This window comes from Hyperoodon ampullatus (assembly GCF_949752795.1).
Source record: "Hyperoodon ampullatus genome assembly, chromosome: 19".
Classification (NCBI taxonomy): domain Eukaryota; kingdom Metazoa; phylum Chordata; class Mammalia; order Artiodactyla; family Ziphiidae; genus Hyperoodon; species Hyperoodon ampullatus.
In genome coordinates, this window is record NC_136932.1 from 6,777,145 (window position 1) to 6,801,993 (window position 24,849).

General features: G+C 47.1%; 1 protein-coding gene across 3 annotated transcripts; it reads right to left on the reverse strand.

Annotated features, from left to right (window-relative positions):
* Positions 1-1,293: 1,293 nt before the first annotated feature.
* STAT5B (signal transducer and activator of transcription 5B) lies at positions 1,294-24,299 on the reverse strand (the record flags this gene model as incomplete). Of its 3 annotated transcripts, XM_079724587.1 has the most annotated exons (18): positions 1,294-1,431; positions 1,935-2,042; positions 2,303-2,354; positions 6,324-6,494; positions 8,155-8,285; positions 8,385-8,479; positions 9,596-9,802; positions 11,932-12,024; positions 12,909-13,031; positions 13,109-13,196; positions 13,558-13,737; positions 14,152-14,307; positions 14,780-14,931; positions 15,173-15,303; positions 18,463-18,637; positions 19,571-19,660; positions 20,883-21,039; positions 24,172-24,299. In XM_079724587.1, the coding sequence occupies 18 exons, from the start codon at positions 24,297-24,299 to the stop codon at positions 1,305-1,307; spliced, it is 2,364 nt and encodes a 787-aa protein (XP_079580713.1). In that variant the 3' UTR covers positions 1,294-1,304. The 3 variants fall into 3 exon arrangements, with proteins under 3 accessions (XP_079580713.1, XP_079580714.1, XP_079580715.1); XM_079724588.1 differs by lacking the exon at positions 19,571-19,660; XM_079724589.1 differs by lacking the exon at positions 11,932-12,024.
* Between the last annotated feature and the right edge of the window lie 550 nt (positions 24,300-24,849).

The following is a 24,849-nucleotide window of genomic DNA, read 5'->3' on the forward strand; positions in this document are numbered from 1 at the left end:
GAACAAACTTTGGATAAAGTTATGCCGAGGATTTTTGGTTCTGCTTTGTTTTTGCAAAGCAAACTTCTCAGCAAACTCGCTGACTGCATTTCCCCAGATGACCAGTGCCGACACCCAGCACCCTGCACCCGGGTGGCAACGCGCTGGCCCTGGGTTCAGCCCACACTCCTGCCACCCGCTCCCCAAGACATTGCGTGCAGACAGTGAAGGGAAAAGAGGTGACCTGCGTCCCAATGGCACAGGACCTGACGCAGGAAGAAAGAATTTTGATGTCCAATTAGGGTGGGAAGGGAAAAACAAGTCCCAATTTGGAAACAAAAACACCATTCAACCTTTGCAAAAAGCCGTTATCAATAAGCCTTTGGAAAGCCTCGCTTGTGCCTCTACCAGCACAGAGGAAGGACAGGCAGACTGGACAGCCACTGCCGGGTAACAAGGCAACGTCCTCAGCGCCTGCGAGCCGGGGCTGGGCAGTCCACTCTGGCCACGACACAAAGACATCAACACCGTAAGCTCTAGTTATGTGACTCTCTTTTCTTTCCTCTACTTCATCAAACGTGTCTGCACATGCGTACACACATAGGAACTAAGCGGCGACTCCATGGGGGCTGGGAGTCAGCGGGAGAGGCAGGTAACATTGAGATGGGTTACGGGTTATCTAAAAAGCCACGACCCATCAGAAAGCCCACATCTTCCCTTGCCCCAGTGATTGTTCTATGTCCCTCCTTCTCCCACCCCTACCGAGGAAAACGGGGATTGGGGGACAGGGAAGGAGGGAGGACTGGTTTTCTTTGTGAAAAGGCAGCTTCTACGTTTCAGAAGAAAAGTGGAGACAATCACGTTTATGTATCAATGGCTTGGCAGACACAGTGACAAAGACTCACCAGACACGAGGTGCTTTCACCTCCCTGTCCTTCTCCCACTTGAACAGCCACATGTCAAAGTTCAGCCACCCTTAAAACACATGGCCAAGTTCCAGGGTTCATGGAACTAACTGCCTTTCTGCACAAGGTTAAAACAACCACAGCCTCTGTTTGTGGCCCCAGTGCTGAAGCTAAACTCCGGACAGCAAGGGGAAGAAACAGCCCAACGTGCAATCTCACACCCACACACCCACACACACACCCACACACTCACATTCCCTTCACTGGTGCCACCATGCACAGAAACACTAAAGTCACAACTAGTATTAACACTTCACATTATGAGTATTGTTTCCAAAGCGAAGCGGTTCATGGAATTAAAACATCCACAAAAGTAACTCCTCTGGCGAGGATGAAGAAGCTGGAGGTGGCCACGGGGGGTCACGACTGTGCATGGGGGATCCACTGACTGTCCATAGGTCGGCCTAAGAGCTCCTCCACACGCCGTGCCACGTCCATCGTGTCGTCCAGATCAAAGTCCCCATCGTTGTCCATGACGGGGTCAGGGCTTCGGAGGGAAAGAGGAGAGGTTACGGGAGGGAAAGGTCGCCAGAGGCCAATGAGCAGCAGCAGAGACCACCCTGCACCCCACCAGGTGAGCGGCTCAAGACCGACCGCCTGTACCCTCGGCCCAGGCCTCGCAGGAAAGCAGCACTCTGACCTGAACCCTGGGGCAGAGTCCTTTGCTAGCTGGTTGGACAGTGACTCGGACTAAAATACCCAGCCTACCTGCCCCCAGCACTGGCTGCCCGCACACACCTAAACCCCACCTGGTCCTTACACAGAGCCAGAAAAATCTCCACTTTAAGAGAGGGGAGCAGCTGACATTTGCCCAACCCCACTCTAAACTACCACCGTCTACTGGTTGAATCTCTCCCTCCCACCTGGGCATGTGCCAGAGCCCGGCCTGGCCTGGGTGGTCTCAGACCTAGAGGAGCTCTGGATTCCTTGGCCACCAGCCCTCCGGGTGCCCAGTTCCTCCCCACGGAGCCCCAGGAGAACACAACCTACTTCTGTGGGTACATGTTATAATGAGCCTGGGGGCACACGGCTGGGGAGGGGGCCTGGTCCATGTAGGTGGCGCTGCCCCCGGCAGAGTCCGCAGAGGCGTTCACAAACCTGCGAGAGGAAGCAGAGCGCAGCCTCAGTGGGGAGGGGCTCAGGGGCCACCTTCGTGTCCTTCTCAGGTGCGGAAGGACAGAGTGCCCGCTGAGGCTGGGGCTCTGGCCGCAGGAGCGGGGCCCTGGGTACCGACGCCCTGGTGACCAAGCCCAGCTCCCTCCCCAGGAGGGGCGGCGGTGAGGGGTGAGGAGAGCCAGGTGGGGGGTGAGAGGAGAAGAGAGGCAGCAGGAGACCAGAGCTGGACCCGGGACACTTACTCAGGGACCACTTGCTTGATCTGTGGCTTCACGTATCCGTCCACTGCTTTAGCTGCCAAGGGGGAGAGTGATGAAAACCAAAGTTCTCAAGTGAAATGAAAATGCAGCCTCCCTGAAGAATCCCACCTTTTCTTAGGATGAGACACAACTGCCTCATTTTATCTTAGGATCCAGTATAAGCACATCTTTTAATCCGTTAGGAAGACCCAGTAGAGGAGAAGCCTCAGTACTGACACCGCAAGGTAAGACAGCTTCCAAGTTGGCTTGGATGTGTTAATTAATTCTTCAAACCACAGGAAAGATATACTTCAATACAAATCTAAATCAAACATTAACTGCATACCAACTGTAAAAAGAAAACATATCTTAAAAAGTTTAAAGTCACAGATGCAGAAAGACAGAGGACAAAACGAGGACCGACAGGAGGAGTTTGCAGCAGGACAAATTCTCATTCAAATAAGGAAGAAAGCTGTCATCACAGGAACTCCCCGGAACAGTCTCAGGAAGGACTGATTTCTTCATCACTGGAGGTTTTCACGTGGAAGGTGTACCAGCACTCGGTAGAGGTCATGAGGAAAAATCTAAGCATTAGAGGGGAATTAAGTTGACTTGAGGATCCCGGGAGTTACTCTAGTTCTGAGCTTCTACCCTTTTAGGAAAGGGAATGTCACTCTGTCAGGTGTCAGGTGTCTGCGTGCTCTTTTTGTGGGGTTTCTGCACTTGGGGGTAATATGATGGTTGTGCCTCCCAGTGGGTGCTGTCTATGCTGTGTGGCTGGTTAAAAAGAATGCTGCTGCTGTGTCTCACTCTCCACAGCATCCCCACTGGGATGTGGCAGGCTAGGGATAACCTAGCAGATAAGCTAGAGTTACCTTTTCAAAAGGCTGATTATGGAAATCCAGCTAAGTAGGTAGTAGGAATGTGATGGTCTGAAGTCGGTGAATGAAATCTTGTTTCCTGGGTGTGTAAATATGGAAATAAGTATAAGCTTAACTATATCAGACAGTGAAGATTCCGCTGAGGTCAGAAGGATGACTCAGCCCAAGAGAATGAACTGCTGCGTGGGTCACACATTGGTTGTTATCCTGACCTGCTTCTACTGGGGCTTCGAATGTCAGGAGCTGCCTTTTCATAGTATCTCATGCTTTTTGTGCTTTATGGTCTACAGAAAATTTTACAGAATGGCAGAAAAGATTAAAAAAAAACAAAGAAATGCTGTAAAAATAGGATTGAAAAATCTAGATTAGTTGTGCTAACAAAAAGAAGCAGTGGTAGGTTTAATCCAAAAATATCACGTAAGTCTAAAAATATTTTGGCTTATTTCCCCACCTAGAAATATAACCAGGTGGGAAGGCATGATACAAAAAGCAGAATCTATAAAGGAAAAAGGTCAATAGATTGGGCTATATAGAAAATACAAGCCTTTGCACTTCAGCAAAATAAAACCTAAATGTTAAAAGAACAATGACACACTGAGAAAAATCTCTGCTATAATAATAAAAGCTTTACTTACTATATAAAAAAACACTCGCAGATTATTAAGAAAAAAAGGAACTCCAAAAGAAAAATGAGCAAGGAATAGGAACGTACTCCACAGAAAAAATACAAATGGCCAACAACGTGGAGGTTAAGAGGTACAGGCTAGACTGAGCTCAAACCCTGGCTTGGCCTCTTCCTAGCTGTGATACCTCTGGCAATTTATTTCACCCCTCTGTGCCTCAGCTCCTCAAATGTAACATGGGGATGGTGACAGTGCCTACTTCACAGACCTGTTTTGAGGATTAAATGAGAAACTATTTGAAATGTGCTCACAAAAGTGTCTGGTATGCAAGTAAGCATTCAACAAATGTTAGCTGCTAGTATTATTCTATCTATTATTGTTATTATTATCTTTATATGAAAAGATGTTTCGACCTTACCTAGAGTCAAAGTAATGAAAGTTAAGAACTAAGATTATCATTTTTTATGCCTATCAGACTGGCAAACATGAAACTGATGAAGAGACACTAACACTGGCAAGAGGAGGATGGAGAAGCAGATACTCAAACAGACGTCTGTGGGAGTGAAAACGGATTCCACCTTCTGGAGGGCAACTCTGGACAGATGTGTCCAAATGCTTGAAAAGTATATACCCCTTGACACAAATTCTACCTTACGGATTTGTCCTAAGGAAACAGTAGAACAAGATGCATGTACCAGGTTATCTCAGTATTAACCAAAAGAAAAACTGTGAATAACTTAAATTTTAAGTATCTTAAATAACCAACATAGGATCACCATACAATGGAATTCTATGCAATTGTTAAAATGATGCTGTAAGTTTATATTTACTAACCTGTAACTCTGCCTGTGATATATTTTTAAGTGAAAGAATAATCAGGTCACAAATGACGACGTATGGTTATAACCCAAACCCGACATGATCTGGTCCCTCCCACTGCTCTGCCCTTACCTCCCACCATTTCTCCCCTGCTCATCCAGCTCCAGCCTCTCGGGTCCTCATGAGTGTTGTTCTTTTTAAAATAAATGTATTTATTTATTTATTTTTGGCTGTGTTGGGTCTTTGCTGCTGCGCACAGGCTTCTCTAGTTGTGGCGAGCAGGGGCTATCTTGGTTGGGTGCACGTGCTTCTTTTTTTAAAATTAATTATTTATTTATTTTTGTCTGAGTTGCGTCTTCATTGCTGCGCATGGGCATTCTCTAGTTGCGGCGAGAGGGGGCTACTCTTCTGTTGCGGTATGCAGGCTTCTCATCGCGGTGGCTTCTCTTGTTGCAGAGCACAGGCTCTAGGTGCACGGGCTTCAGTAGTTGTGGCACACGGGCTCAATAATTGTAGCTTGCAGGCTCTAGAGGGCAAGCTCAGTAGTTGTGGTGCACGGGCTTAGTTGCTCCGTGGCATGTGGCATCTTCCCGAACCAGGGCTCAAACCTGTGTTCCCTGCACCAGCAGGCGGATTCTTAACCACTGCACCACCAGGGAAGTCCTGTGTGTGCTTCTTATTGCGGTGGCTTCTCTTGTTGCAGAGCACAGGCTCTAGGTGCACGGGCTTCAACAGTTGTGGCACACGGGCTCGGTAGTTGCGGCTCGTGGGCTCTAGAGGGCAAGCTCAGTAGTTGTGGCATACGGGCTTAGTTGCTCCATGGCATGTGGGGTCTTCCGGGACCAGGGCTCAAACCTGGGTCCCCTGCATTGGCAGGCGGATTCTTAACCACTGCGCCACCAGGGAAGCCCTCTCGTGAGGTTTTCTAAGCATGCCAACCTCACTCCCACCTCAGGGTTTCTGCTCTTGTTCTCTCAGCCTAGAATGTTCTCTCTAGATCTATGTGTGGCTTCCTCACTTCATTCAGGGCTACTCTGATGTCACCTCCTCAGGGGAGTCTTCCCTGATCACTCGAGTGAAGTGTTGTGCCGCAGCCCCCCACGCCATCACTTCTCTATCCCTTCACCTTATTTGTTTTCATAGTGTCCATCACTAGATACATTTATTTGTTTACCTGTTTATTGTCTTCTTTCTGCTATTAGATTGCAACCCCACACAGGAAGTGCTTAATAAGCCTCTGGTGACTGAGTGACAGAAAACATACCTACGTCGACTGGAAGAACATTCACTAAATTGTTTACATTGATGAGATAAGAAATGTTGTGTGATATCTCTTTTCTATACTTTTCTGGAAATTTTACAATAAATACATAATACTTTTATTCTCAGAAAACAATAAAACCATCTCTGTTTTGAAAAACAAAATTTTACCTTCCTAATTTTGTTTGATCTAAGCTTGTATTAAAAGCAATTTATTCCCTTCAATTTGATATTTGGGGTTGGTGGCTGATGTGTTTTTTGTATAACTGAAGAAAATAGCCCAGGATTTACATCTGCCCTGGATAGAGCTCAAACAGCAACAACTGTTAACTGCATAGATTTTCATGCCAGACAGACAGACTGACACACACAGACACACACGTACACCTAAAACAAAACCAAAATCACAATGAAACCAAATCAGAATGCGAACATTGTTACCAGTGGCAGGCTCGCAGGGAACTGGGGTGTAATATTTGGAGTACACTTCATCTTTTGGCCGGTCAGGAAACACGTAGATAAGGTAACTCAGGTCTCCCAAGCGGTCAGCCAGGGACCGGATGGAGAAGTCTCTGGTGGTAAAAGGCATCAGATTCCAAAACATTCTTTCCTCTATATCAAAAAACAGAATAATCATAGTCTAAATATGATTTCTGAACAGGAAATCTTAAAACCCAAATATACTACAAATAAAGCTCTCCATTAAAATTGTCCCAATAAAAATCTCCATTTAAAAGTTACCATAGGGCTTCCCTGGTGGCGCAGTGGTTGGGAGTCCGCCTGCTAATGCAGGGGACATGGGTTCGTGCCCCGGTCCGGGAAGATCCCACATGCCGCGGAGCGGCTAGGCCCGTAAGCCATGGCTGCTGAGCCTGCGCGTCCGGAGCCTGTGCTCCGCAATGGGAGAGGCCACAACAGTGAGAGGCCCGCGTACCGCAAAAAAAAAAAAATTACCATAGGTTGTAGATTAAGTAGTTTAAAAAAAATTTATATATTATTTATTTATTTTTGGCTGCATTGGGTCTTTGTTGCCGCATGTGGGCTTTCTCTAGTTGCGGCAAGCGGGGTCTATTCTTCATTGTGGTGAGCGGGCTTCTAGTTGCGGTGGCTTATCTTGTTGTGGAGTACAGGCTCTAGGCGCGCGGGCTTCAGTAGTTGTGGTTCGTGGGCTCTAGAGCACAGGCTCAGTAGTTGTGGCGCACGGGCTTAGTTGCTCCGCAGCATGTGGGATCTTCCCGGACCAGGGCTCGAACCCGTGTCCCCTGCATTGGCAGGTGAATTCTTTACCACGGCGCCACCAGGGAAGCCCGATTAAGTAGTTTTTAAAAGTCATGGGTAGATAAGCAGGTAACGCATATACCACTTTCCTAGAGATCTAACGATCTCAGGTAGTTTCCAGTTCAAACAGTATTCTGTCCCTCCCTAGAAGAAACGTCTTGCTGACTCCAGTCCCTGATTCCCTGTACAAAAGTATGTAAAAGAGATAGGAAGTGTGTCCGTAGCCAGAGGGTGCATGAGAGTCATTAAAAGCTATTAAAATCTTTAAGTCACAAAAAACTAGCAAGCTACTCTTGTCTTACCGTGAGGCTCAGAGGAAAGAACTAACATTCTTGGATGGAAATGACCAATGGTAGTATCCTCATGTTAGGATAAAGGAATAATGAAATTAGCACATTATTTCCACTCTAACGACTCCAAACAACAGAGTAATTCTTTACTGAAATAAGCTCAAGGTTGAGTAATAAGAAGGCAAACATTTTGGGGCTTCCCTGGTGGCGCAGTGGTTGAGAGTCCGCCTGCCGATGCAGGGGACACAGGTTCGTGCCCCGGTCCGGGAAGATCCCACATGCCGCGGAGCGGCTGGGCCCGTGAGCCATGGCCGCTGAGCCTGCGCGTCCGGAGCCTGTGCTCCGCAACGGGAGAGGCCACAACAGTGAGAGGCCCACGTACTGCCAAAAAAAAAAAAAAAAAAAAAAAAAAAAAAAGAAGGCAAACATTTCAAAAGGGAAGCAGCTGAGATTTTGGACAGGATACTGCATCACATGTAGCCATATGTCGGGTTGTACATCTGTGTTTCTCAAAATTAGTAATTGTGTTTCCCATAATAAGATTTTACACAAGCTGCAGCTGTGTCATGGTTATACATTTCTGCTTCCCATAATTAGTACTCGTGCCCAGGAATAATAAGTACTCAATAAATTGTTAAAGTAATTTTGCAACAAAAGCACCTAACCAGAGCCAAGCTATGTCTTAAAAAGGGAGGGGCACTCACGAGAATCAAACTTCCAAGCAATGGTGATGCCACCAATTTCAGAGTCACTGAACCTCAGCAGGAAGGTCCCGTCAGGCTTGTTAATGAGTAGGTCGTGGGCCTGTTGCTTGTTCACGAAACCCAAGATAGCCCTGGATCACAAAGGAGCAGAAGCAGAGTGTGATGTTTTAATGCCAGAAAAAAGACCTGGCTGCTACTCTACTGCCGACTTAACAAATGACGATTCTCACCCATCATTCCAATGAGGCTTGAGATGTTTTTTTAACACTTCCATCACACCGTCAAACCACTGCCAGAAAGTGTAATTCCGTCCTGGTAAATTCTCCTGGTTGGAGATACAACAATGAACACAAGAAGGCAAAAGTTAACACTTGGGATATTATTACCTGTATATACTTTAACTGGAAAAATTAAATGGAAAACAACATCTATATTGTCAGAATCATATAAATATACACGCCTACCTGAGTTTGACCAAATGGTCCTACAACCCAAAAACAGAATAGAGGGGAAAAGACGGAAGAAGGGGAAAACACCACAGATCAATTACCAGCACCCAGCGGACTCTGGCTACACACACTTTCCCCTGTATCTAGGCTGACTAGTCCTTTGCTGGTTTTGATGTGTGGTCTGTGACCAGCAACAGCAGCATCACCTGGGAGCTTCTGAGAAACCTGTAAATCTGAATGGGATGAGATAACACTGTGAGGCCACAGAGCACACTCCATCATACGGGTGTTACCGACAATTATCAGCAAAATGCAGTGATCTGATTCCGGTGGAAGGCAGGAGCCGTACTGCAATGGCAAAGACAGACCACCTAGGCCTCCTGCTTCCCTGTCAAACCTCCTCTGACTACCAGTGAACCTGTCAGCCAGCTGGTTAGCACACGACCATTTAAAAGAGTTCCACTCAGAGACTGTGAGATCTCTGAAGTAGGGCACGTGCGGTGAGGGTGGGGGATGTAAGCAAAGACACGAACGTTCAGTTTATAATCAGAGATGTGATGGGTGACATCTGAACTACCAGATGCTAGAGGCAAAGTTTCCTTCATCAGCATCCTCTTTTGCAGGCTGAGGGTCCCACAGGAGCCTGACTTTGCATTACACATCAAGGAACATCAGAGAGTCAAGGGGACAGAACCACGGAGTTGTCATCATCACGAAAGCCTTCCTTCTCGTGAGTTATGCTGCCGTTCGCTTTGCTGTTTCCTTTACAAAGGAAGAAAATGCACTAGCCACGTGCAAGGCCCAATTTGCTGATATAGTCAAACATAATTTTCTACATAAAAAAGTATGTGGTTGTCCATCTATTCAGAAGCTTCCTACTACCACGGGCACGTCGTATTAGAGACATGAGGAATGAGGGCCCAGGGCAGGGAGACTCCTGCGGGATCTGGTTTGCAGGGACCGATCTAACTGCAGAGGGTGGCGTCCCTCACCCTGTTGAACTGGGACCAGGACACGGACATGCCGTTGTAGTCCTCGAGGTGGCTGCTACTGCTGTTGAACAGCTTCTGCGCCAGGAACACGAGGTTCTCCTTGGTCAGGCCCCGGTTGCTCTGCACTTCGGCCTTGAATTTCATGTTGAGCGCCTCGCACAGCTGCGGCCACAGGACTTTGTCAGGCACTGCAAACGGCACCCTGCCCTGGTGGGGAGAGAAGCCAGAACCTTAGGAGAAAACAGTTGCATGATTTATTCCCTCAACCTGCGAAAGAAAAACCCTGATGGCTGGATGGAGTTACAGACACTTGTCTGGCTGAGCCTGAAGATAAACTCAAACTTCCTTGGGGTATGCATTTCTGTGAAATTCGGGAGGTTCCATTTTACCACCTTCACACACAACTTAGAAGGTAACCTCGGGCTATCTGTGGTGTCCTGTAAACGAGCTGCTGGATGTACAGTGCAATCCTACTTTCTTTTTTTTAATCATTCTCTCCTCACTCCCTCATTTATTTATTTAGAATTTTATTTATTTATTTATACGGCAGGTTCTTATTAGTTATCTATTTTATACATATTAGTGTATATATGTCAATCCCAATCTCCCAATTCATCCCACCACACACACCCCCACCACTTACCCCTCGTGGTATCCATACGTTTGTTCTCTACATCTGTGTCTCTATTTCTGCCCAATCCTATTTTCTAACAGCCACGAACACAAAACATGACCAAGGTCTGGCTTTGACACTCAAAGGGAGTCAAAATCTACAAGACTGGTTCTCTAGGTACAGAGAGAGAATGTGTGCATGTGTCCATAAGTGTGTGCACAAGTGTCAGTGTGTGCACAAGTGTCATCCTTGCCCTTGACCCCTTCTGCCAAGAACTCTAGCTCAAAGTGAAGTAACTTAATATATATACATATATTCATATATATATATATATACCTGAATCACTTTGCTGTACACCAGAAACTAATACAGCATTATAAATCGACTATACTTCAATAAAAAAATTAAAAATAAAAAAACAGCGTAAGATGTACACTAGTCATTAACGTAACTAAAAATGTTAAAAATGCTTACTTATTTAAACAAGATACTTTAGGAATGACATATCACAGGAGATGCCAGAGTTACATGAGGAGTGAGATCTGTGGATGCACAGGGAGGGAAGTGAGAGCAGACATGGCAATCCTATCCAGGAGGCTTGTATTTTTTTAATTTTAATTTTTCCCTTGTCTTTTGATTCTCACTCATTCATTCTTTCCTATATATATACACACACACATTTCTATACATGTATTTATTTGTTTGTTTGTTTAAATGTCTAGTCAGTCAGTGAATCAGCTGTCTTCCTGTTCCAATTGATTGTTCATCCCAAATCCTCTTTCGGATCAAGTCTTCAAGCTCCTTAGGCAGATATTTTTTAAAAGGAGCCTCAAACGCAGGGTCTGTAGCACAAGCATCGTAGAATTTCTGCTAAGAATCTCACCCCTACAGCAAAAATATCGTTCTCTAAAGAGGCCTGTTGAAAACGCCAAGTTGTACTCTTCACATTAGAGCCACGTTAGAGAAGGACACACTTTTATGTCCCAAATAACAAGTAGAACCTTTTATCATGCTTTTGTGGACTAATCTCTACTGGAAATATGCCAACACATGGAACTCTGCCTACTGAAATGTTTTGAAAATGATCAAGCAGCACACGAGTGGTAACCAGATAGCATCTGGGTGCGTAAATCCACAGAATCATATTTATTTCTTTACACAAAGCATCTCATTCTTCATGAGACTTGGGATGAATCACAGAATCTAAAATTTGGAAAGGACATTAAATCTCACCCTCAGTCATGGGAGGGAAGATGACAGGAAGCAACTTCTAAGCTAAGTGACTTCCTGAGAGGTACAACCTCTAAAAGAAACCTGGGAGTCCCAAATTCCATTCATGGTTTCACCCACAATTCAAAATACTATTTACAGAGTACTGACTATGTGACAAGCATTCTGTGTATCACCTAAATGAATCTTCCAAACGACACTCTGGAGCATTACTCTCCCTGTGTTGCAGACACTTATGGGCAATGTAGACTCAGAGAGGTCAAGTGGATTTCCTGTTGTCACAGAGTGAGGAAACGGTGGAGCTTGAATTGAAACCCTGGCCTTGCTTCAAGCCCCTGCTCATTCTACTTTCCACATACTCTCCATTCTGCCTCCCACTAAGGAAAAGAGCATTTTCCTTCTATGCCTTTTGATGGGGATAAAGAGGCTTGAAAGAGATTCATGACACCAGTATCACAACCTTGAGACCCACAGGCCCAAAGAATACACTCACAGGCTCTGCAAAAGCGTTATCCCAGAGAACAGTGGCCGTCGCATTGTTGTCCTGGCTGCCGTGAACAATCACCACCACCGGGAGGGACAGGGTCTGAAAAAGACACAGGAGCAGGGCTGAGCTCCTGCAGCCACACGCTCTGCCCTCCTCCCCTTTTTTTCTATCACAACACGTTTTTTTTTGCGGTACACGGGCCTCTCACTGTTGTGGCCTCTCCCGTTGCGGAGCACAGGCTCCGGACGCGCAGGCTCAGTGGCCATGGCTCACGGGCCCAGCCGCTCCGCGGCATGTGGGATCTTCCCGGACCGGGGCACGAACCCGTGTCCCCTGCATCGGGAGGCGGACTCTCAACCACTGCGCCACCAGGGAAGCCCATATCACAACACGTTTATTCTCTCTACAAGTTTCAGTAAATGTCACCCTTGAATACAGACTAGGAAGGGCTCCAGCAATAATAAGACTTTGCACATTGGCACAGTCTTAGAAATTTTAGATATTTTTAAAAGAGATATTTCTGTGTGACATTTTGGTATTTAGGTATTTCTTAGATATTTCTGAAGGATGGAGTAAGTTTCTCAAAGCTAGAGACTAAGAGAGAAAAGAGAAGAAAAATGGAGACATTTCTGGGGAAAGAGAGCAAGTAACAAATGTCTAAAATTACTACAACTGTACTCAAATCCATCCTGAGTGATGTTTCTCTTGGTTCGCTTCTACCTCTATCTCCAGCTACTTCATTTCGTTATTATTTGTTCATGTCTTAAGAGAATCTAAGAGATAGAGTCCTAAGGATGAGGTCTCCTCACTTCTGTTCATCAGTAATCACAAGAAGATACACCTGAAACTAACACAACACTGTAAATCAACTATACTCCAATATAAAATAAAAATTAAATTTAAAAAATTATCACAAGAAGATACTCTGTGATCAAAACAATTCTTTTGGGATATAAAGTACACACACACACACACACACACACCTTGACTTGAAAAACCAGCTCATTTCCACCAACACTGAACTGTGATTCAAACAGGATTGTAAATTTTTCTTCTGTCACCGACTCCGCTCCACGACGGTCAGACCTCTTAATTCGTTTCAGGGACTGAAAAGGAGAAAAATAGAGGATAAAGCCCTCAAACAGCTACAGAAAATTCATTCATCCTCTTTTCCCATCCTCACCATGTTCCTGAAGTGAGCGCTGAGGGTGCCCGTGGCCTGGTGATACTCCATCACACAGCAGTTGTTCAAGATCTCCCCGCTATAATCACTGCAAATCAGACAGACTCAACTTTAAACCCATACAGGGTCTCAGCACACACAAGGTAGAAAACATATTGGGGGGGGGGTAGGAGGAAACAAAGAAGGTTGTCAAAAAACTTAAGTCATTTAAGAGATCGGGGTTTGGCTGTATAATCTATCTAAGAAATAAATGTACATAAAACACATAAGAAGTTTCCTTTAGACATATCCCTACTAAATCATAGTTTCGTCACAGAAGAACGCCCTTACTGCTTCTCTGAGAGTTGGAAGGGGACAGAGAGCTAATGGGGCTCCTACAAAGGAATGGCCAGGCCTCGAAACGTCCTAGAAGGGGGGATCCCTTTCCTCCTATTTCGAGGGCAACGTACTTGCGGGTGTTCTCGTTCTTGAGCAGCGACTTGGCCTGCTGCTCACTGATGATGGTGGCCTTCACCTGGGGGGGGTTCATGTGCACGTTCAGCTTCCCGCCCACCAGCAGGCGCACGGTGGCTGCGAACTTGGTCTGGGTCTTCAGGACCTGAGGGGGCTGCTTCTCGATGATGAACGTGCTGCGGGGACACAAGTGACCAGGGGACGCCTCAGGGGACAGCGCTCCGGTCCCTCCCTCCGCGTGGCGAGGCCGCGTTGCGCGGGGCACAGCAGGCGAAGGAAGGGCTTGTGGCACAGCCCCCGGTCCCAGGGGGGCCACTGCGAGTCGGGGGAGCTGGCAGGAGGGGAGGCAGTGAGGTGAACTCAACAGCTGAAACGGGCTGCAGGGAACAAGCCCATACAGTGTCCACGCGAGAAACTGGGCAAGGTCGACAGCGAGAGGCCACGGCAACAGGCGACAGAGGGGGACGGGACGAGGGTGGGAGGCAGAGACGGAAGGGTTTAAGCCGGAGCGCCCTGTCTGCAAAGACCCTGCTGCCCGCGACCCAGGCCAACCGGATGGGGCCTGGGCGTGGCCAAGAGGCAGCAATCACCTGGTCACCAGGGCTGAGATGATGTCTGTGATGGTGGCGTTGACCTCAGCCAGCATCTCCTCCACGGGGCCGGGGATGGGCAGCTGCTGGCAGAGGTGCTCAGCTCTGCGGATCTGCTGCCGGTTCTGCCAGATGATTTCCGCCAACTTCTCACACCTGCACGGGAGCCCCGAGGCCAAAGGGAAGGACAAAGGCTTCACCCCCTTCCTCCAGGCCAGAAGCCAGAAGGCGCCCAGGCTGGGGGGAAGGCCCCGACCCAGCTCCACCCCCAGGAAGGCTCGGCGCCTTAGCCGCCTGGCCTGTCCACTGAGCAGAGCACGGCTGCCCTGCCTTCCAGAAACACAAAGAAACACACAGGAGGAGCGACCCTGACTTGGGTCCAACCAGCCTGAGCGTCACTCTGCACACCTGGCCCCACCCCACTCCCTCACCCAGGGACGCCCCTCCCGGGGGAGGTGGCACAGGACGGGGGCACCAAAGTCTGCATCGGGAACCAGACCACTGGTGAAATAAGACCTGGGCCCCGACAGAGGAAGCCGGCTGCGCACGGAAACGCAGGAGCAGGACAGCAGCCGGTGGCGCCCCGCTGAGCCCCTGCCGCCCCCGCCCGGCCCCCCACACCCATTACCAGGATTGTAGCACGTCCAGGCTGCCCTCGGGGGGCCCTCCGTTCCCCGCCAGCTGCTGCCGCCGCTTCCACTGGATCAGCTCGTCATCCAGAATGATGGTCTGCTGCTTCCGCAGCAGCTGCAGGGTCTTCTGGTGCTTCTCGGCCAGCTCCTGCGGGGCGGGCGGCGGGGGAGCGGCCCTTCTGGGCTCTCAGAACAGCCCCGCGTGGCCTCCCCTCACCCCTTGCCGACCCGCTCTGCCCTGCGTGCCCACACGGGGGGAAGGCTCTGGCCTCCTGCTCTGCTGCGTCCTGCTCTCCTCCTGGCTCTCTCCCTCCCTCAGGTCCCCAGGACGGCTCGGCTAGGGGTGTCACCTCCACGCCCGGGAGCGGGGGGACGCAGAGCCCACTCACCACGCGGTACTGCTGCAGCGTCTGGGCCTCGCGCTGCAGCCAGGCCTCCAGGGACACCTGCTTCTGCTGGAGGGCCGTCTCCCGGCTCAGACGCTCCTGGGGGTTCAGCTGGGCCAGCTGGGCAAACTGAGCTGGAGGAGGGGACAGGACACCCACGACCATGACCTCCCCGGGTCCAGCAGGGAGTCCGGCAGAACTGCACTCACCTGTTCTGGAGGCAAAACCCTGGAGGGGACACAGCTGACAAGTGGCCAGTCAGGCTTCCACAGCCATGGGGCCCAAAGATGAGTGGGCTCCGTCCCCTGGCCCCCCGACTCTGAGCTCCCCTTGGGGAGTGGGGAGACGGAAGCTTGGGGTGCAGCTGAGGAGGAGCCAGCCCATGGCCTCCCTGCCCACCCAGCCCTCCTCTCCCCACGCGGGGTCCGGCTTAGAGCCACCCTGCCTGCTCTGAAGTGTGTCCTCGCCGTGTAAAAGGTGGGTGAACTCGGGCAAATCACCTCACTCTCCTATGCCTCAGCTTCCCCAGGTGTAAAATGGGAGAATCACGGCACCTGCCTCAGTGGCTGCTGTGACGTTACATAAGCAATGATACAGAAAATACTCAGGAAGCTGCCTGGCACCATCAGCTCCAGGTGAGAGTCAGTCCTCATGGCCAATGGGTTACAGCACAGGATTAAAGGCTGATGGAGCAGCTCTCAGCCCCAATCTCACAGGACGAAGCCTCATCAGGAAGGCCCCGCTCCGCGGGGCTGAGCGCAGCAGCCTCTCCTCGGGGAAGGGGGCGGTTTCTCCAGGTGCCGAAGGGGCCTGACATGTTTGTCCAGGTTGGGTCACTGTGAGCTCAGCAGACCAACCGGAAGAGGGAGAGACACAGAGTGTCCAGGGCCACTGGGGACACGAAAGCAGCAAGATTCTCTCAAGAGACGGAGGCAGCTCCTCTCCACACCAGCCGTCAGGCGTCTCATCGAGGGCGGGAATAAGGTAATGAGGCCTCACCGACGAGGCCTTTTCAAAAAAATCTCTCATATGATACTTAAGACCTAGGCAAGTATTGATAGAAAGGAACACCTGTGTATCAAGAAGCCAGCTTAAGAAAGTAAACATTTCCACAGTTAAGCACCTGTACACCCTCCCCTGCCGGCATCCCCATCCCTCCCTCCACAGGCAATCACCATCCGAGATGCTGCCATTCCTACCCCCACCAATAGGCTTTTGGAACGTTCCACGGTCCTTACTGGGGCTGAGTCAAGAAGATGAGAGCGTCAGTCAGCAGGTCTTGGTCAAGTTCCTGGCAGGCCTCTGAGGGCCGTGTCACACTGACCGAGGCCCTGCCCTATGGACGCACAAAAGCAACTAAGGACACACTAAAGCAACCCTAGACAGCCAGGAAAGCCCAGAACTAGAAGAGAACTTAGAAATATGGCTGTAACATGACTGCGGCGGACTGAGCAGGTAAGAAACACAGCAGAATCATCTGGAGAGCCACCTCGGAACCCGGCCACCCACAGGGAGGTGGTGGGGATCCCAACACCAGGCCCAGCCTCCTTATGCAAGTGACCCACTTAGGTCTCTCCTGGCAAATTGGAGAAGCTTCTGGGAAGGACGCCAGGAGACTTGAGGCAACTGTCGGCTCCACTGGAGGGAGCTGAGACTTCCCTTGCACAGGCAGATCAGTAGTGTGTGTTTCTGATGGGTGCCCTTGATAAATGAGACTGAACTGACATTGCACGATGGGGACAAACCCAAACCAGAATCGAAACCCAACCTCACAAATAGGAAACAGAAAACCCCAGAATAGGATCATCAGTACTGTCAACAAGTCAACGGCCTTGGGGAGAAATAATAGCCTGAAATGACCTGCTCCCTAATCTAGCAGGAGGGCCTTCCTTTCTTTCGGGTCAGTCTGGGATGGATTCAGATCTGAAGAAGAGCTGCTAGAATTATCCCCCCAACATTTACTCAACACCTGCAATGATTCAGGCTGTGCTCATCTCAGAGTACAGAGATAGAAGACATAGTTCCTTCTCAACAAATTTATATTCTCCTGGGGAGGACAGAGTTAATAAATAGTATTAATACAGTTCTACAACGGAGCCCACAGGCACGGTAGTAGCGGAGCACCTGGTATGTGTACGCATGTGTATTTTCATGGCGGGTTGGTTGAGCTAAAGCTTCTCTGAGATTTTGAACTGGGCATGCAACCAGGGAGAGGAAACTACAGGTACACCTCATTTTACTGTGCTGCAATATATTGCACGTCACAGGTACTGCATTTTTTTAAAAAAATAAATTGAAGGCTTTTAGCAACCCTGTGTCGAGCAAGTCTATTGGCTGCTTGTTTCTTGTCTCTGTGTCACATTTTGGTAATCCTCGCAATATTTCAAACTTTTTCATTATTGCTATATTTGTGATGGTGATCTTTGATATTACTACTACAGCTTGCTGAAGGCTCAGATGGTTAGCATTTTTTAGCAATAACATATTTTTATATTAAAGTATGCACATTTTTTTAGACATAGTGCTATTGCACACTCAAAAGACTACAGTATAGATAAACATAACTTTTATATGCACTGGGAAACCAAAAAATTCATGTGACTTGTTTTACTGCAATATTCACTTTATTTTAGTGGTATGGAATCAAACCCTTGGCATCTCCAAAGCATGCCTGTATTAAAGTCACCCTGCCAAATTCTGTAAGGTCAATAGGGGGCGCTCATGGGGCTCCACACCCTCCAGACTGAATTCTGACTGTACCCAAGTGCCAGCAGGATTGACCCCAGGCAGGGGAGCGCTTGTCTAGAAGGGCTAACGGAGATGCACTAGTTGCTCTGCCGCAGGACGGCCTCTCTGAATCACCACACAGAACAACATTAAAAGGCTGTAAAACACAGCCCCCGTGGCCCTAATACCCTCCCTGCTTAGAAAGTTTAACATTTCAATAAAGCGTCACTTACAAAATGTCTGCCACATAAAGTACTGTCTGATACTGTTTCCTTAGTCCGTGTGCTCCTTCCCACAAGAGGAAACGTCTTCCCTCACAGCCCAGGAGCTCCTTGGATATGGGTAGTCAGAGTGAGACCCCAAGCTCTCCAAGCGCCAGTGCCTGTCTTCTTCCCTTCCAAAGCCTCAGCCTCCTGCACTGCCTTCAATGCAAATGATTCTCTGCTACTCCAGAGAGAGGTAAACGCTTCTAAATGGAGAACTGGTTCTCTTCCAACCCGACCAGCTTCTTTCTAGTCTTCATTCCCGTCCCCCAGACACACGCTGCCCTCCTACACCAGCCTCACCCTGGATCCTCAGGCTCTCTTGATATTGGATGATGAAGTACTCTTGAGTCTGCTGCAGCTTCTTCAGCTCATTCTCTGTGTCTTGCGTGACCAGTCGCAGCTCCTCAAATGTCTGGTTGATCTGAAGGTGTTTCTGGGACATGGCATCAGCGAGACTTCCAGCCGGAGAATTACCCTGGAGACAGATCAGGGAGAAAGTGTGGGCAGCGGTGAGCTGGGCAGGAGGATGGGAGAAAGCCTCAGGCCGTAGTCCCAAGGAAAGGGCGATGCTCGCATTATAACTGGGCTGAGATGCCAAAAGCTAAACTTTCAGTCCGAGAATTGCAAGTGTTATTTGTGAGAGTTGGGGTGGAGTGGGAAAAGAGGAGCACCAGGAGACCTGGCCTGTTACGGCATCTTCACAAAGTACTGCAGGAAGCTTCTGACCTCCACCAAGAGTAACCCACACAGGGTCCGTCGGGGTTCTCTCTGGAGAGACTAGAACTCAACACGTCCCAGGAGTTACCTGGGTTTTCCTACTACTAATGATGACCCCTCATTTCACAGTCACTCACTGACCCAATGCCACCTGTGCTAGGTGCTGGGGACACAGTGGGGGACAAGGCTGTGGGAACACACATCATCTGTGTCCTCACTCGAGACCTTCTTGTGACTGAGGGAAGAGGGTGAACCACTCACAGGCGGTGTCCTGGAGACGCCAGATGAAGTGACAGGGGAGGCATCCACAAGGGCTTTGTGGATCCAGCCACTGAACTGCCCTGGTTGGATCTATTTCTTCAACACCTGGTTGCGGGGTTGGGGGGTGAGCAGAGGCTGTTCTTAAGTAATCCCACCTGAATATAAGCATGCCTCTCCTCAAATATAATTCAGTTGGGGTAAAATTATTTTGCACTTGTTCACACTGCTTTGTGGTTGCGATCTCATCAAGGTTACAAGTCAGTTAAGATCAGAAACCAGTCTTCTATTTCCTTTGGGCTTCTTAGGACAATGCTCTGTTTATAGTGACACCAACAGATGCACACCGAGTCAATTTGACAAAGCTGGGTCCAGAAAGAGCTGGGCAAGAAAGGACATCCCAATGCCTCTCCCCAAACCCATGGACACTCACATTGTTGGCTTCTCGGACCAGCCTCTGTTCATTGTACAGAATATGGCGGATGCAGCGGACCAGCTCCATGGGGCAGCGATCATATGTGTTCTGAAAGAATCCAAGAGCAAACATCACTTTGTTCCACTCCATGCTATGGGGCCAAACCGTACCTCAGAGCAGGGGGCCAGATCTTATGATGGAGACTCCTAGTGACACAGTGGTGTAATCGTGAGAAAAGCTGCTCCAATGCCAACGGGGGCAAGAAAAGCACATTGTGGGAAACCCGATTACAGGAAGAAGGTAAAATTATTCTATTTCTTGCATCTTAATTTGCTTAAAGTAAGGGCACCATGCTTGGAAACAGAATACATTTTAAAGAGGCCATATTAGAGGAGAAACTGGACACCACCTTGACTGGGCAATCAAAATTACTACCACCAATGAGGATAAGATGGACGTTGTACGCCTCTGGATGTGATACCCTGAGAAAGACACAACACTACTTATTTAGAATTCTGATCAGGGGCGTGTAACCTGACTCTAATCATGAGGAAGCTTCATACAAACCCCAAATAAGGTCCATTTTATACTTAAAAAATAGAGGAGCTGAATTATTTTAAAATGTCAATGTAATGAAGGACAAAGAAAGAGTGACAAATGGTTCCATATGAAAGGAGATTAAAGAGACAGGACAACTAGATGCAGTATGTGATCTTGAACAGGATCCTGGGCTGGAGGGGGAAAAAAATGCCCTAAACGACATCAGTAAGTCAGTGGACAAAATGGAAATAAAGGTATAAGATTACCTAAAAGTGTTGTATTGATGTTACATTTGCAGAAGTTGATAACTGTACTATAACTACATAAGAGAAGATGCATATTCTTAGAAAACGCACACTGGAATACTTACGGACAAAGGGACATGATGCATGTAACTTACTCTCAAGCGATGAAAATATGTGTGAGTGTGTGTGTGCATGCGCGTACACGCAGAGGGAGAATACAGTAAAGCACATGTTAACAACAGGTGAGTCTGAGCGTAGGTAGGGGTTCTTAGTATCAATCTCATAGTTGTCTATACATTTGAAATTATTTTCAAATAAAAAGTTTAAAAAAGGCAGCTACAACCACAAAGCCAAACAATAAGAACTTTATACATGTCACATGTGATTCAACAACCTTGGGTTAAAGAAAGAGAAAATCTCTGAATGAAGGAAGAGCCCCTGCAGGGAAGAGAATGAAGTGTGGCCTGGCGCTCACATCCACCTGGAGCTGCGTGGCCTGGAGCTCATGCCCACCTGGAGCCTCGAGGCCCCAAGATCACACCCACCTGGAGCTGCGTGGCGTAGTGCCCCAGCTTGATCTTCAGTAAGAACCCATCTTCCCCTACTTGGTGCTCAGCCTTCTTCTGCAGCTCCTGCACCAGGCCCTCCAGGAGCTGGGTGGCCTTAATGTTCTCCTGTGGATTATCAAGATCTATTGAGTCCCTAGGGGAAAGAAATTACATACATATGTATACATACATGCACACAGCCTGTATAAATGCAGCCTCAACGCATCACACCTTTTCTTTGGCTAAAGTAATTTCTTTATAATGCTCACTGCAAATTTTAGGAAACAGTCCAATTCAAATTGACTAGATACCTACATTAATCTATTCCTAATCCACTAATTACCTAAGTGGGATGTATAGTATACTTTTCTTTTCTTTTTTCTTTGCAATGTATGGCTCTTTCTCCTACTGACTTGCTCTGGTGCTTAGGCTATTTGCTTGTAGGAATGAAGGGAAAAGGAAAGTGCTTTGTGTACTCTGAAGGAAATAGGGACTCTGATAATTTCCTATTTATAGTTACCCCCTCATGGGTGTAAGGGGGCACAGGGTCAAGAATGTTCTATGTGTTTTTTCCAGCCTCGACTTGTTCTATGTCTTGCTAATTTCACATAGAGTATTTCTTAAGTAAAGGCAGGTGAGTCAACATTTATCATTACTTCTAAGAAGCCCTAGAAATGGGATATTAAGACAGAAGATGCCTACAAGTATTTACACAAGTCAAACATTTACATCAATAGTTGCAGATTTGGGACATGTAGGCAACGTTAACTCCTCCAATGAACCACAGAAATCACTCTACGGGCTTCGTATTAATTCAGAGCCACTTAACTGTTGACAGGGGTTGGGTGGTCTCCCTCCCTCCTTTTCCTCCCCCACTCTTCCCCTCATCCCTGACTCTCTTTTTTTTTTTTGCGATACACAGGCCTCTCACTGTTGTGGCCTCTCCCGTTGCGGAGCACAGGCTCCGGATAGCAGGCTCAGCGGCCATGGCTCACGGGCCCAGCCCCTCCACGGCATGTGGGATCTTCCCGGACCGGGGCACGAACCCGTGTCCCCTGCATCGGCAGGCGGACTCTCAACCACTGCGCCACCAGGGAAGCCCTCTCTTTCTTTTTTTAAACAACTTAGGCAACAATTGCTATTGGGCAGTACTAAATTACTTAGCTCACTGAAGAAAACAAACAGCTGTAAGGCTGAAATAACATTCATTACTGCTGGTGGGTCTGAAGCCAAACAAGAGATCTGGTGATAGCTAAGCAGCTCTGTTATCTCTACACAGCCCTGAAGTCATTAGCAACTAATTTCTAATGGGGTCACAAACAGGTATACCAAAACACTGACACATTACTTCATCAAATAATATGCTCGAACCTGCACTTTTGAGAAGGCAGTGGAGAAAGCCAAATTTCAAATATGTGTGTGCTATGTACTAAATATGTCTGAATAAAAGCCTGGAAGGAAGGAAGGCAGCCCTGCACCTCTGTTTCGACTGGAAATAATGCTCCACTCTTAAGAAGTGACCGTCTCTGAGCACAACTCATGGAAATCAAGTACTACTGGTTCTCGTACTTCAAAACTTAACTCTCTGCCATCTATCTATCTATATATATAGATATATAGATATATATATATTGAATACATATATATATGAACTTTCTTAGTTTAAACGTGAAGAACTGAAGATGTTTTAATTAAAATCTTTATATTCTTAAAACCAAAACCGAATAAAATTCAGGTTTTCCTTGATATCAACAGAAGTCTCTTAACATTCGTTCAGTAAGAAGACTGCGTGGGAAATTTACTAAATGAAACTTTAGATCAACAGAAAACTAATGTTTTTCTGAACTCTCCAAATCTTTAACAGAAAATGAAAATGAAATGGAAAAGCACTTAAACGAGGTACAGTTGACATGCTCATATGTAGCTCCTTTTTTTTGTCAGTTACATGAGGCTGAGTTCTGTTTTTTTTTTTAATTGCCTAGAAAATTGCCCTCCTTTGGTGCTCTCCAGCTTTTGAACAGAAATCTGCTACTAACACACAAATGCAATTATTCAGAGGCAACATTACCGACGGGTTTACAGCTCGCCTCAAACAGTAACATAAAGGCTGGTTTCTCCAGGGCTCTGTCAATGAGGAACCCTGCTCTCCTGGCCATGACGGTGGAGGCCTCAAGTATCTGATGAATACAACATATCAGATTGAGACTGGTAACCAACCAACACGTGCCCAGGCCCTGAGCAGAACAGCAGACAGCCTGCTGCCTGGTGTGCAATAACGGTGTTGATTAAAAAGGTCTGTTGTCAGTCTACTGCACTGTACTAATTCTGAAAGAATTTAAGAACAATTTTCCCCCTGGGTATATAAACAGTAATTTGGGAAATAAGAAAAATAAACATGGTTGTTAAATCTGTGACTAAGATGTAATTATTGTTAACATTTTGGTGTACTGTCTTTTAGTCTTTACCTATATATATATATATATATATATATATATATATATAACATATAAATTTGAAAATACCAAAGTCACCATTGTTAACCTTGTTAACAATACACTTTATTAAACTGCATGCATATTCATACCTTATCTGCCCATTAAACACTAAATTCTTTGTGGACAAGGGCTTCAGCGTTTTCTATGAACTCTACTAACTACAACACTGCTAGGCACTCACAACATATCTGCTAACTGTTTTTTATTAGCAGCAATATTTTAATGCTTTTAGCCTCAATTTACTATTAAAGGAAACAAATCCTATTTTTAAAAATCCCAATAGTTATTCCATCTAGTCAAACTTTAAGATGGAATTAAATACCTTTTCATGGGTCACATAATTTTTTTTATAAATGTACAACTTATAGAGTATTCACTATGTTGTCTTTCCAATCAAACTTCAATATGGGGCTTCCCTGGTGGCACAGTAGTTAAGAATCCACTTGCCAATGCAGGGGACATGGGTTCGAGCCCTGGTCCGGGAAGATCCCACATGCTGCAGAGCAACTGATCCCGTGCGCCACAACTACTGAGCCCGAGTGCCACAACTACTGAAGCCCGTGAGCCTAGAGCCCATGCTCCGCAACAAGAGAAGCCACTGCAATGAGAAGCCCATGCACTGCAATGAAGAGTAGCCCCCGCTCCCCGCAAACAGAGAAAGCCCATGCGCAGCAACGAAGACCCAACGCAGCCAAAAATAAAGAGATAAAATAAATAAATTTATATATATATAAAAACTTCAATATGCTTGTGCTTCACAAAATATGATGGAAAAAACTTTGTTCACTTACCAAGCTTGGCTTTCAATCCACTGGGATAAGTAATGCCGCACCTCAATGGGGAAATGCTGACCATACAGTGCTTGCATCTGATGAAGGGCATCTCCTTGGAGCTGCTGGGCTTGTATCCACACAGCCATGGTTTACGATCTGTTAAACAATCAGTGGTTTGGGTGAGCTTTTTTTCTTCCCCTTTTAAATCCATTAGAGTAAATATTCAATTATAAAGGCCAGAGATAAATGCATTTAAGCCCTTTTTGATAGACTAAAGATCAGTATTCTTGAACTGAATTTTAGCTTCAAAATGTTTTCAAAATTCAGTGTGGCCATGGAAAGGTATATAACTGGGTCTATGAAGCTCTGACTATAAAATGTACTGAAGTCCTATAAGCAAAAGTACAAATCCAGCATTAAGGGAAGAACTGCCTATAGCTTTGATATCACAGACATGTTCTTTCTTTTACATGTGTTCCAAACTTGAAGCAACAGTAAGCAGCATTTCAACAGTAATGATAAATAACCAGCACAGGGATTTTGTAAAAAAATCGCTTGTTTTAGATTTGGTATTTTGACTTTTAAGAAATGCAGTAAACATATTGCCATTTTAAAAAAGGCCCAGTAGGGCTTCCCTGGTGGCGCAGTGGTTGCGAGTCCGCCTGCCGATGCAGGAGACACAGGTTCGTGCCCCAG